The 12,897-nt window shown below is 53.0% G+C and overlaps 1 protein-coding gene across 1 annotated transcript in view; it reads left to right on the forward strand.

Annotated features, from left to right (window-relative positions):
• Positions 1–487: 487 nt before the first annotated feature.
• The window catches only part of Myl10 (myosin light chain 10), a 78,268-nt gene continuing 65,858 nt past the window's right edge, over positions 488–12,897 (forward strand). The window contains exon 1 of the mRNA XM_087196314.1: positions 488–750. Within this exon, the coding sequence (XP_087052440.1) occupies positions 635–750 (116 nt within the window). The 5' untranslated portion in view covers positions 488–634. The remainder of the gene's footprint in view (positions 751–12,897) is intronic.

Here is a 12,897-nt window from a genome sequence, read left to right on the forward strand (position 1 = left end):
GCTGACCACCCCAAGCTGTGTGTGTAAGGCGTGGGGGAGGGGGGGGCAGGGGCTGTGGGAGCCCAGCAGAGAGGACCTGACCCAGCCTGCCCAGATAGGAAGGCTTTCTGGAGGAGGGAGTCCTGACTTAGGCCTTGTGTAGATCCTACATGGAGCAGGTAATGTGCCCCAAACACAGAGAATCCAAAATGAAAAAGGATAGTAAACCCTAAGCCCTAAAATTATACATATGCTAAAATTAAAACAGCTTTTTAGCTGGGCCCAGTGATACACACTTGTAATCCCAGTTCCTTGGGAGGCTGAGGCAGAAGGATTGAGTTTGAGGCCAGCCTGGGTAACTCAGCCAGACCCCACAAAGGACTTTCCTCCCCCTAGCAAAGGTTGCCTGGCAAACCACTTGTGGCTGAGTATCAGAAACAGATGTGACACGTGGTTGGAAAGCAGGAGTGCACCTGGGCCGAAGGACTCAAAATAGGGTTTAGTGCCTGTGACAGGGGCCGGGACTGGGCCATCTGCTCAGGTGGATTTGGAGACCCCAGCAGTCCAGGCTAGGGCCCTGTCCACTCCCACTTGCCTGGCCCAGGTTCCCAAGCCCTGTGCATCTAGGAGAGGTTCTGCTCTTCCTCAACGCAGGATGGCCATGACTTTGCAGGGCCTGGAAAGGGATGTACTCTGGCTTGGGCCTTGCTGGGGACCAGACCCAGCCTTTGTATATAACCCCACTGGTGGGTCACACCTTCGCCTTTCCAGGTAAGGGGTAGTGGTCCCTATGTCCTCTGGACTCAGAACCCTGAGGGTAGAAATGTTCTCCATCTTGCGGGGGGGCTGGGAATACAGTAAGTGCCTAATAAATGCTTGCAGTGTCAAGTGTTACGCTGGGGATCCCTTCTCAATTTTGATGGTCATGACCCTGAAGTGAACTTTGAGGGCAGTGGGGCAGTGACCTGGCCTGGAGAAGGGAGGGGTGTAGCGTGCTGGTGGGAGTGGGGGGGGGGTCTTCCTGCTCCCCATCCCCCAGGGGCGCTCAACCTGGGCTCAGCAAAAGGCAGCGGCTCCTCACACCAGGGCCCATCAATGCCAGGGGGGGTTGGGGGTGGAGGAGGAAGAAGAGGAGGCGGCGTCTGTCTGCCCTCTTCGGCCATCACCTGAGCTGCACCGGGCGGGGAGCATAACAATTATTGGGAGAGGATTTTTTTTTTTTTTTTTTAAATCATTATCAAATAACTACAGCTTGAAAAAGTTGGCGGGCGGGACGGAAAACGCGGGCTGGATCGCGCCGGGAAGGCGGCGCCGCTGAGGGGCCGAGCCGCCGAGCCGAGCCGCGCCGCAGTAGCTGCGCTGGAAGGCGACGCATCTGCAGCGCATTTGTGCAAGGGTCACCTGGGGACCCGCGGCTGGCTGCGGGAGCGGAAGGAGGGGCGCTTTACAAGCCTTCCCGGGGGACCCCGGCTGGCGCGGGGCGAGGCCCAGGCGGCAGGGAAGGGCGCCCCCTGCCTGGTGCGTGCGGAGTCGAGACGCCAGGAGACCCGGGGGTGGAGTGGGGGCCTCTCCTGGAGCCTCGGTTTCCCCATTTGGACAACGACGTGGCCAGGGTTGAAGGACTGTTGTAGTGGGGGGAGATTCTAAGAGTCTCTTCTGGTCACTTGCGATTCTGTACCTGCCCCTGATTTAGGGTGGGCGGGCACACAGGTGGAGATCTAAGCGCTCCTGGTGTCTCCAGGGTGGCCCGGCCCCTGTCCTTGCATTCTCAGCCTTCTCTACATTCCAGGGCTAGTCTTGGCCTCCAGCTGGGCGTTGGACTCCTGGGAAAGGCCCACTGCACCTCCCTGGAGGTCACTTCTTAGGGCCCTGGAGACAGATGCAAGGGGACCCCCACCCTTCCTCCGCTTTCCCTGGGGGTTTCCTTGGTAGAGTGGTCAGCATGTGGCCCCATCTCTTCAATGGAGGCTAGTCATTGGGGGTCCCTCCCCCACCCCGTGACTTTTTTAAAAAGACAGTACTGGGGATTGATTCTGGTATATTCTCACTGAGCTACATCCCCAGCCCTTTTAAAAAAATTTTTATTTTTAAAATTTTGAGACAGGGTCTTACTAAGTCCCTAAGTTGTCTAGGGTAGGCGCAAACTTTCTATCCTCCTGTCTCAGCCTCCCAGAGTGCTGGGGTCACAGCCACACACCAAGACACCCAGCTCAGTCCCTGAAGCTTTAGCTGTCCCTCCTCTTTCCTCTGGTACTTCCTGCCAGCACTGCCCTGACTGGCTGCACTGGGGCCTCTTGGGTCTTCTCCACACACAGGTGTTGGTTTTCAGACCTGCTGGCCCTCTTCATAACCATGACTGGAAGCAGTGTCTGAGAGGCTCCATGGTCTCTCTTTGGTGCTGACTTCCCTGCAGCTCTCCAAGTCCTGGGTCAGAAGGTTTCAGTGGGGTCATTAGATTCCATCTGGACCACTCCTGAGTGTTTTCGTGGCTCCAAATAAAGCCAGGGAACCACAGGCCAGCTCTCCAAGCCCTCCTCGGCTGTGGGAGTCCTGCTTCTGGGTAACAGAGGGAGGGCTCTTTCCTTCTCTAGTCAGCCCAGCCCTTGGTTCTGTCTCCCTTGAAGTTGCAGTGGGAAGATGTTTCCTGTGGGACCCAAGTCGGCCGGGACCCTCTGTTCATTCCCTGCACCTGTTACTAATATGGCTCAGACATTGCACCCATTGGGGGAATTCGGACAGAATATCAGACTTGGATAAATCTGGGCTGGCCTTGAACCTGGGAGATGAGCAGAGAAGCTGTCTGGCCTACAGGCAACTGTTAATTAGGGACCCCCCTCCCCCAGGCCGGAGACAGGTCTCCTTCCTTCCAGTGGACAAGCATCTGCGGGCAGGAGGGAGTAGCAGCCTGGACCAGGGAGCCAACATTGGTGGGACGGTTGGATGTGGCTCTGGTCACTGACTGCTCATGGCCTGCATGTCCCATCCAGTCTGGACTCTGTTGGCAGAGGGCCCACCTAGTCTTGCTTTTCTCCATTTTTCTAAGAGGCTAGTTCTGGCACCAACCGTCACCAAATGGTAAACAGCCCAGCACAAAAGGCCCCTAAGAACAGTAAGATAAGAGATGCCCCTGGGGGGAAGGAAGAAAACCTGAACAGGAAGCACAGCGGGTAAACGGTTGCTTGCATCGCTGTGAGGGTTACATCTTTCTTTCCCAGGCAAGACAGATTGTGCCTTTAGCTCCCCAAGGTCAGCTGATGTCACAGAGGGGAGCTCTCTGTGTGCTTTGGGGCTTTGGCCAGGGCCGAGGTACCAAGTCCTGGCTCTGCAAGAGATTCCACTGGGAGCTTCTGGTTCCCATCTCTCTAAGTGGCCACTTTGAGGGGGCCTCCAGAGGGGACAAAGAGGCCAGGAACAGAGATGCTGAGGTCAAACAGGGCCATGGCGTAGTGAGTGCCCTTGTGAAGTCTTGACCTTCAGAATCCACCTCCCAAACCATGAACTGGGGAGTCAAGCCCCCGCCACAGGGCTGTTGCAAAGATTCCCAAGATAAGGCAAGTGAGGAGTGGTGTGGCCCTTGCCATGTGTGAGTGCACAGGAGATGGCACTTGCCATCATTCCAAGCAAGGTTTTGGGGCTGGGGCCAGGCTGCTTAGTGTGTTTTATAGATCTGAAACCTGGTGAAGAAAAATACCCGCCACCACCCTGACCTGGGGCGGGTCTCCCTGAGAATGCACCTGCCTCCTGCACCTCAGTATCATTTCACAGGGACCTGGATGAGACCGACAGGCAGACTGTGACAGAGAGGGACAGACAGAAAGAGATATAGAAGGAGGAGGGAGAGGAGAGAGGAAAAAAGAAAGATTCTTCTCCTCCTCCTCCTCTTCCTTTTCCTCCTCCTCCTCCTCCTTCTTCTTCTTCTTTTATTTTTTGAGAGGGTCTCACTTTGTAGCCCATGCTGGCCTCGAACTTACAGTGATCCTCCTGCCTCAGTCTCCCTACTGCTGAGATTACAGGTGTGCACCACCCTACCTGGCAAGATTCTTGTTCTTGCTCATAGTTTGAGAAACATGAATTAAGCACCTTTTAACTCAGTCCACCCGGCACTGAATAAGCACCTAGTGTGTGCAGGATGAGATGGTGGCAGGATGGCAGAGTTGCCTGGGACGCTGGCTCTGTACTCAAGCTGCTCAGTGGTGGGGAGAGGGGTGGAACTGGGTAACTAGTCCAGGCTGTGATGAAGGACGGAGACAGTGAGGTTAAAGGAAGGAGGGGACCCAGATCTAGACTTGGGGAGGTGGGGGGAGGGTGTCTAGACATAAGGGGAGCCTGGGTGTTCACAGAGGACAGTGGAGGAGGAGGAGGAGGAGGAGAGAGGAGGAGGGTTCCCAGGGCTGGGACTCATCACCTGGTTCCATACTTTGAGGCTGGTTGTGCTCCCTTGGAGGTGGAGACAGGGAACCAGAAGCTGGTGACTCACTCTGTCCTCTGCCTGGCCCAGCCTGGACAGCTGTGCAAACAGGCCGAGGAAGGGGCCTCCAGGCCACACTTTGGTGCCCCCTGCCTCCTCCCTGGCGTCTTTCCCAGCTACTTCTGTCCACTTCCTGCCTGTCAGTGCCTCTCCCCTCCCTGAAATTGCAGAATGCACCCCACTGAGCTAGGACCCCCACCCCCCATTTCCTCAGAAGGCTCCAGATCTCTCCTGGTCCTGGGAGGAGTGGGATGGGGTGAGGGATCCTGGTCCATCCTGCCACAGGGCCTCCCCTCCCAGGTCCTGCACAGGCCCATCCTAGGGCTGCAGAGTCGGAGGCCCTCACCTGCTTGTCCTGCCTTCTGTCCCGGTTTGTATGCCCTCCACCGACTGGCACCCTCTCTGAGTGTCAGCCCCAGACACCCTGCTGCTCTGGTTCTTATACTGGTGTAACTCTGGGGCATCCCTGAGTCCCCAAGTACCAAAGTCACGTCGGACTCTTTCTCATCTCAGGAAAACTCCCCACTTCTACCCAGGCCAGAAGCCTGGGGATCATTCTTGACACTTCCTCTCCCTTACCTTCCACACCCAATCTGACATCAAACTGTGTAGATCCAGTCAGGCATGGTGGTGCAGGTCTGTAATTCTGTTACTTGGGGAGGCTGAGGCAGGAGGATTGCAAGTTCTAGTCTTACTTGTGCAATTTAGTGAGACCCTATCTCAAAATAAAAATAAAAAGGGGCTGGGGATACGTCCCAGCTCAGTGTGAAGCACCACGCCCCAAAGCTGTGTAGATCCCAGCTGGAAAATACACTCCTGGCTTCCAACTTCCTAGAACCATCTCTGTGGCTACAACCCCAGTCTTAGTCACTGCTGCCATTGCTCTGATACCTGCAGGGGCTGTTGTACCAGCTCCACCTTCCCTCCCCCTCCACACTGCAGGCAGGGTAACTGAAAACAAAACAAATGTCTATCTGATCATTTCTTCCAGGTTAGAACTTTTATTATGTTGTTGTTGTTGTTGTTTTGGGACAGGGTCTCATTAAGTAGCCCAGGCTGGCCTTGAACTCGAGGCAAGCACTGAGTGCTGGGACTGCAGGTGTGCATTACCATTCCCAGATCTTCCTGCTTTGAAGTTTTTAAAGGCTTCCCATTGGACTTACATTCCAAGCTCCTTGACAGGTCTCTAAGGCTTTGCATGATACACCTGTTCGTATTGCTTACTGTCCCAACCCAGCAGGCTGCAAGGGCTGCCCCAGAGGGCAAGGTCAGTGGCTGCTTCCTGATGCCTGGTGCATCTAGACCCTCAGCATGTACATGTGGATCTAGCTGGTTTACTAACATGCTTCCTTGCACGCTCATCTCACCCCATGGCCATTCATGCAGCTCCTTCTCTTGCCAGGTCATGCACTGATTTGAGAAAACTCAGGTGAACCAGGGCCCCGTCCTTGGCCTGCTAGACTCCCCAGTCTGAGAAGGGGAGTGACCTTGAGCCCATAACCCAGAGTTACAACGCTCTGCCCCACGCCCCCTCTCCTCTTCCACCAGGCTGGGGGTCCTGGCCCCTAAGAGGTAGACCAGCACTGGTTTGGGATCAAGATCCGGGAGCATTCATTAGGGCTCCTGTGGGGTGGAGGGAGGAATCCCAACTCCTCCTCCATGCCTGGAGCTTATTGCAAAGAGCTTGTCCCATATTACTCTCCTACCCCTCACCTCACTGGGTGCTGTCATTTCACCAGTGGTGCAAATGAAGGAGCCAAGGTTCAGAGAGGTCATGTGATTTACCCAAGGCCAATATTGTCTGTGGTGATTTACCACAGACAATAACTGTAGTAGCAGAATGTACTGAGCACTGACTATGTGCCCTGCACGGGCCTAATCATTCCGTATGTATTTTCACATTGAACCTCATACACTAACCTATACAAACCTTGCCAGGTATGTAGTGTTATTTTTCAAGGAGCTCCTCTGACCCCATACTGAGGAGTGAACCCAGGACCTTTGCACTGAGCTACATCTCCAGCCTTTTTTATTTTTTATTTTGAGACAGAGTCTTGATAAATCTCTAAATTTCCCAGGCTGGATGAATTTGTGATTCTCCAGCCTCAGCCTCTCAGAGTGTTGGAATTATAGGTATGTGGCTGTATGCCTGGCTAGGAGTCTGTTTTTGTGCAAGATTGGACACCACATCTCATTCAGTCTTTTCTTTTTGGTACCAGAGGTCAAACTTGGGGCCTTGCGCTTTCAAGGCAGGTGGGGGCGCCACTGAGCTAAATCCCTGGTCCTCATTCAGTCTTTTCTGATGATGAATTCTGCCCCTGTATCTGCTTCCCACTGCAAGCTTCTAGAAGGCAGTGGTGGCTTTTGATAAGCTTTTTTGAGGCTGTCTCAAGAAGGGAGATGATCACCCAGGTACAGTGGTTTGGGAGTCCCAAGCCTGAGTTCTAGAAAGATCTAGGGCTCAGGCTCTGGTTCTGAGTCCTGGTTCAATCCCGGGCCAGCTGAGTGGTCTCAGGTCATGTGACCTCCATGTCCTTGTCTTTAAAGTGAGAACAAGAATGCTCCAATCACAGTATTGTTGGATAAGTCTAATAATCCGTGTTGCTGAGGACTCTGGAAGATCAATAAATAAACCCTCTTCCTCTCCCCCTCCCCTCACCAAGTCCAGAACTCAACTGTCAAAGAGATGTGCAGGTGCTGGGTCTGCCGAGACAGGAAGGCTTCCTTGTTATGGGCAGCTGATGTGAACAGAGCATGCTCAGAAGGGACCAAAAGAGGCTTAATCACTTCCTTATACCAAATCCACCAATCAGATGGGTCTGTCCTCCTCCCTGGGGAGGGGAAGTGGATGGGGAAGCACCTGTGCTCATGGGAATCTTCAGGGGTAGGTATAAATGCTCCCTTAATAGAGAAATTCCTGCAGTCAATACATAGTGGCTGTTATTAACCTATTTCCAGTTTTGCATGAATTCCTGCCTGGGTGGATGACATTATTGTTAAAATCCTTTCCTATTCTATTGTGCAGGGTTTGGAGATTCTCATCTGAGCAGCCTTCCTGCTCCCTCTGCATGAATTTGTGCTAAGATAGGTGCCCAAAAATGCCATTTCTTGTTGAAATCGCTCAAAACATATTTGAAATCCATTTTCCCTTTTTTCTCCCTTTAATCCTAGCAGGAATTAAGTCCCCACTGAGTTTCTTTTTTCTTTTTTTTTTTTTTTTTTGGTACCAGGGATCGAACTTGGGACCTTGTGCTTTTGAGGCAGGCGGCAGAACCACTGAGCTAAATCCCCGGCCCTCCACTGAGTTTCTTTTGGTATGGGGGCAGCGGTGGCCTGGCCACTGGAGGGCTGGGTTGGAGCAGGTGCGAGATCCACTTAACAGCTACAACAATTGGAGAAAACACTTGACGCCTCAGTCTCAGAAAATAGGACCCCAGTACTCACACTCTCTTCTTGCCCTTTTTTCCAGAGATGATTTGAGGAACAAACTAAATAATACCCACGCACAGAGCACATCACTTACTCTGCCCTACACCAATTCCTTGCTGCCTTAATGGAGCCAGTTCTGGCCTTTGTGATTGGTCCAAGGGAGTGTGGCCACATGACACTGCCTGTCCTATCACAATGCTTCCCTGGGACTTTCTAATCTGGAGCAGGCAAAGCTCCTTTTCTGTTCAGGAGGTAAGTTTCAAGCTTCCAGTACCCATATCCTCTGCCTCATGGACAGAGGGGTCTGCTCCAAGATCAAAGGCAGCTGACCCACAGGGAAAAGCAGAGCCCTGAGGCAGGCAGGACCCTGGCTCCTGGAGACTAGAAGGCCAGCAGCTCCCTGCCTGATTAACATTGAGCCCCTTGGGTCAATGTGTTCCCCATTTCTGTTGAAGCTATTCCAGCTGTCATTTCTGTCACTTGCTTCTAAAATCCTAACACTTGCCTCCCCAGGAGGTTGTATAAAAACCCAAAGACCTTGAGAACAGGACTTTGCTTTGTCCCTCCTATCCCTTCTGAGCTGTAACAGTGCTGAGCATATGCTAGATGCTCAATAAATATTTGCTGCATGAATGGTTTCCATAGTTACCAAAGCCCCATTTGAGTAAAATCCCAGCCCCAAACTATGTACTTTCCTTCTTTCTTCTCTTTCTTTCCTCTCTCCCCTGTTTTCCTCTTCTTGTACAGCTTGGGCCTCAGCCAGCCTTTCAGGATCCAAAAGTGAAGCTAGAAGCTGGGTATAGTGGTGCACACCTGTAATTCCAGCACTCTGGAGGCAGAGGGAGGAAGATATCAAGTTCAAGCCCAGCCTAGGCAATCTAGCAATTTACCAAGACTCTGTCTCAAAATAAAAAAAAAGGCTGAGGATGTAGCTCAGTGCAAAGGCCCTGGGTACAATTCCCACTACTAGGGAATAAAAATGAGGCTAACCTAAACCTTGCATTTACACAGCTTGGATTCAAGGTGGGACAGTCCAGAGAGGTCAAATTTATACCCTCATTACCCCTGCCCAAGAAGTCAGGTTGTAAACGTGCTCTCAAGATCTGGGCTTAGGATGCTGCTGTGACTCAGAGAGGTTGTGAGGGCAAAGTCAATTTCTGGACCTGTGTCTTCTGCTCCATGGGCCAAACTCCCTGCATGGTGGACCTAGAGGGTTTCTGGTGACAAGGGTGGGGTGTGCTGGGCCAGGTGGAGCGAGCCTCAGAAAGAGGCTTGGTGCAGAGGGAGGATGAGCATCCTGGGAGGACTCGGGGAGCTCAGAGGGCGGAGCTGCAGGGGAGGGCCAGGCGGCCGGTGCACTTCCTGGCCAGCCCCTTAACATCTTCATACAGAGCTGGCTGCAGCTCTGTTCTGGTCATTCCAAACCCTGGCTGCTTTTGATTTATTAGCTGTGGGATTGTCAGGTGGTGAAACGAAGGTTCCAGCGTACTCGAGAGGTTCAGGAATTCATTTCACACTTGACTATTTTTTCTAACACCTCCTTCATGTTGGGCCTGAAGTTCTGGGCATCTCTTTTCTCACAGATTGTTTCAGGGATGGGGAGTGGTGGTGGGGTAGTTTCCAGCTATAGCCAGGGACAGGGCTGGAACAGTTGGGCAAAGGGAGGACACTCAGGGCTTGGAGGGAAGTCTGGCTGGAGAGATCAGACTTCTTGTTCCTCCTTTTTTTTTGAGGCAGGGTCTCACTACTGTATGTAGTTCAGGCTGGTCTTGAACTCACTATGTAGCCCAGGCTGGCCTGAAACTCACCGCAATCCTCCTGCCTCAGCCTCTCGAGTGCTGGGATTACAGGAGTGCACTGCTGTGGCCAACTTCCTGTTTTCCTGAAAACAGCCCTGGATGGGAAGGCAGAGAGTAGGTTCTCCCCCACCCCCACCTCATTCTTCTTGTTGCAGTACTGGGGTTTGAACCCAGGGTTTTATACTGAACTATATCCCCAACCTTTTTTAGTGAGTCAGGGTCTCACTAAGGTCCCCAGGCTGGGCCCAAACTTGTGATCCTCCTGCCTCGGCCTCCCAGTGTGATAGGATTACAGTCATGCACCACCACACACAGCTGGAATGGGGCTTCTTAAATCATCATGGCCATCCTGAGCCAGCTGCACCTGGGAAATGGGCATGATTAGCCCTCCCCCAAGGCTGTTGTGAGGACAGAGTAAAGCACAGTGTGGGTCCTGATCCCTGGGACAGTGGCGGGGCCCAAACAGGGACTGGATGTGAGTGGCCGAATCTGTCTTTAATCCTCCTGTGGAAACTGGCCCCGAAGGCTGTTTTCTGGGCCAAGGTTTCTTTGCCCAATTGGCCTTCCTTTCCTTTCCCTGTGTTTCTGTTGAAATCTGACAGTTCCTAAGGATTTCCACTGCCTGACCGGTCGTTAGGCAGACCCTGTCTGATGCTTCCTGACACCAGGCCCCGGTCCTGTCTCTTCTATCTGCTGTCACATAGTCCTCTCTCCTCCTGGGGGGGGGGGGCGTAGGGACATGGTGTTCTCAGGAAGGCCAGCCATAGAGACCTCTGGGGGGTCTGACCCCTAGCAACCCTGGCTGGGGCTTCACTCATGTTTACTCATCCAAGAAAATGCAGAGACCATGCCTTCCCTGAGAAGGGGGATAGGTGTGGGCTGGGGACAGTGAGAATGTGCAGAGGTTCCTCCTGTTTTGCCCTTGCCCTCCATAAGCAGTGTCTTCCATGTCTAGCAGCCCAGCCCAGCCTCTCAGAGGCGCCAAGGAAAGTTTCCTGAAGTCTGCTGACTTTGGGAATGTCTGCTGACAGTGGGGATGTGGGTGCCAGAGGCCTTCACAAGCCCCAGGTCAGAGAGCCTGGCATGTGGGGACCGCTTGACTTCTTGTGCTGTGACCAAGCAGGAAATGACTGTCCTCACTAGCCACGAGGGAGGGGGTGGCATGAAAGTCATGCTATGCTGTGCCTGCTTTGTCCTAGATGGATGACCCTACGGGGTGATCATGAGGCCGTGTCCTCCCTTGGCCAGGCCCTGACTGGTAGATGAATGGAGGGTGTCCTGCCCAGGAAGTGACATGGCCAGGGGCTGGTCAGGTATGAGTGGTCCTTTCGGGGTACAGGAAGTTAGTGTGCATTGTCACTGGCCAGTTGAATGAGAATAAAACTACTCAAAATCTGCCTGCTTTTATTCTTACCTTGTCTTATTGCTGTTTTTTCTTTTCTTTTTGTACTAGGGATTGAACCTAGGGCCTTCTTTTTGGGCTGCATCTCCAATTCTTTTTTATTTTTACTTTGAGGCAGAGTTTCAAGAAATCACGAAGTTGCCTAGGCTGGAATTTACAGTCCTCCTTGAATTTACAATCCTCCTGCCTCAGCCTCCCAGAGCACTGGGATTACAGATCTATGGGGCTGGCAGTTCTAAATGATGTCAGGGATGAGACATCCCCCTTGCTGGGGCAGCTGGCACTGCCCTCTGCCTCTTGCTATGTTCTGGAGAGGAGAGGCTTGTGAGCTACTGGAAGTTGATCTTGATCATGTGATCAGTTTCTTTTCTTTTTCTTTTGAATCAGTTTCTGATCCACATGGCCCTGCACTGGGGCAGATGAAAACGAACTTGCAGAGGTTAAGGGGAACCAAGGAGTCAAAGTGTCAGCCCAGCAGGGAACCTGACGTTCTGATTAGAACTCTCCGAGGGCTTCCCATTGTGCTGTCCCGGAGAGAGGCAGGGACCAGCCTGAGGTCCTGTTGACTACAGCAAGGATTTGGGTTTCATTACAATCACAGCATGAAGCTCTAGGCGGGTGATGGGGGGGGGATGGATGTGATCTGAATGATGCTTGGAAAATGGCATTGCTCAAGAAGCTGAAGACAGGAGTGGCTCAAGTGAGGCTCCAGGATGATGCTCTGCCATTCTGTCTGCCACGGGCTCCCTATGTGTCCTGTGCCAGGCTCTGTGCCCGCTGTGTGGGTGTCAGCAGGAGGATAATGGACCCTGCCCCATGGTGCAGCAGGGCTCTGAGAAAGAGGAAGAGGCAGGAAGCAGCCACTGAGGCATCATGGGTGCTCTGACCAGAGCCTGGGAGACACGATAGCCCAGGGGCTTCAGGGGCGACCATTTCTCAAGCAGGGATGAGTGAGCTAATTAAGGAGGTGCCAGGAAAACAGGGTGAGAAGGTCCGGAGGTGAGAGGCAAGGGGTGGGGGTGTGTCCTAAGAGCTGAAATGAGACCAATGGGTCCACAGGAAGGGCACCATCGTGGCCATGAGGTGCTGAGAGTCTCGTTGCAGGCAGGGCTCCCAGGGACCGCATCAAGCCAAGTTCAAGGTCATCTTTATCCTGGAAGGCACTGAAGGACTGTAAGGAGCCCTGACTAGAGGTGTGTGTGTATGTGTCTTTTTGTTTGTTTTATTTTGCTTAGGAATTGGATCAGGGCCTTTGCTGTGAGCTTCATATCTAGCCTTTAAAAAATTTTCTTTTTTAAATTTTGAGTTAGAGTCTTGGTTAAGTGGCCCAGATTGGCCTTGAACTTGCAGTCCTCCTGCCTCAGCCTCCCAGAGTGCTGGGCTTACAGGCATGCACCATCACTCCTGGCTTGGAGTTGTGCTTGACAACATAAACTCAAGCAAACAAGCAGAAGCCAGAGGCCCCAGCATGGGCTGGGCTGGCCTGGGCAGCCCCTGGGGAGGCCCAGACTCCCAGGCTCCAAGCCACAGAGCCTCAAGGGTTGTGGGAAATGCACGGCCCTGGGTGGCGAGTGGTGAGTCCAGCAGGATCTGGGAGCTTGGCCCCAGTGGGCACAGGGTGCGACCCAGCCCTCTGGCATGAAGGCGCCACGAACAGTGAGCTGTTCCTTCCACACACACAGTGACCGCAGCCTTTGGTCTTGATAAGTAGAGTATGTTGACTCATGGCTTTGGACTTCAAGTCTCAAAACCACAGTCTGGCTCTGGGTATTTCACTGGGGAGTAAAGAGATAGCTGATCAAAGGTGGCGATGCATCTTC

Source organism: Heterocephalus glaber, unplaced genomic scaffold (genome assembly GCF_053883595.1).
Source record: "Heterocephalus glaber isolate CG9 unplaced genomic scaffold, H.glaber_assembly_v1.0 deba00001610, whole genome shotgun sequence".
Classification (NCBI taxonomy): domain Eukaryota; kingdom Metazoa; phylum Chordata; class Mammalia; order Rodentia; family Bathyergidae; genus Heterocephalus; species Heterocephalus glaber.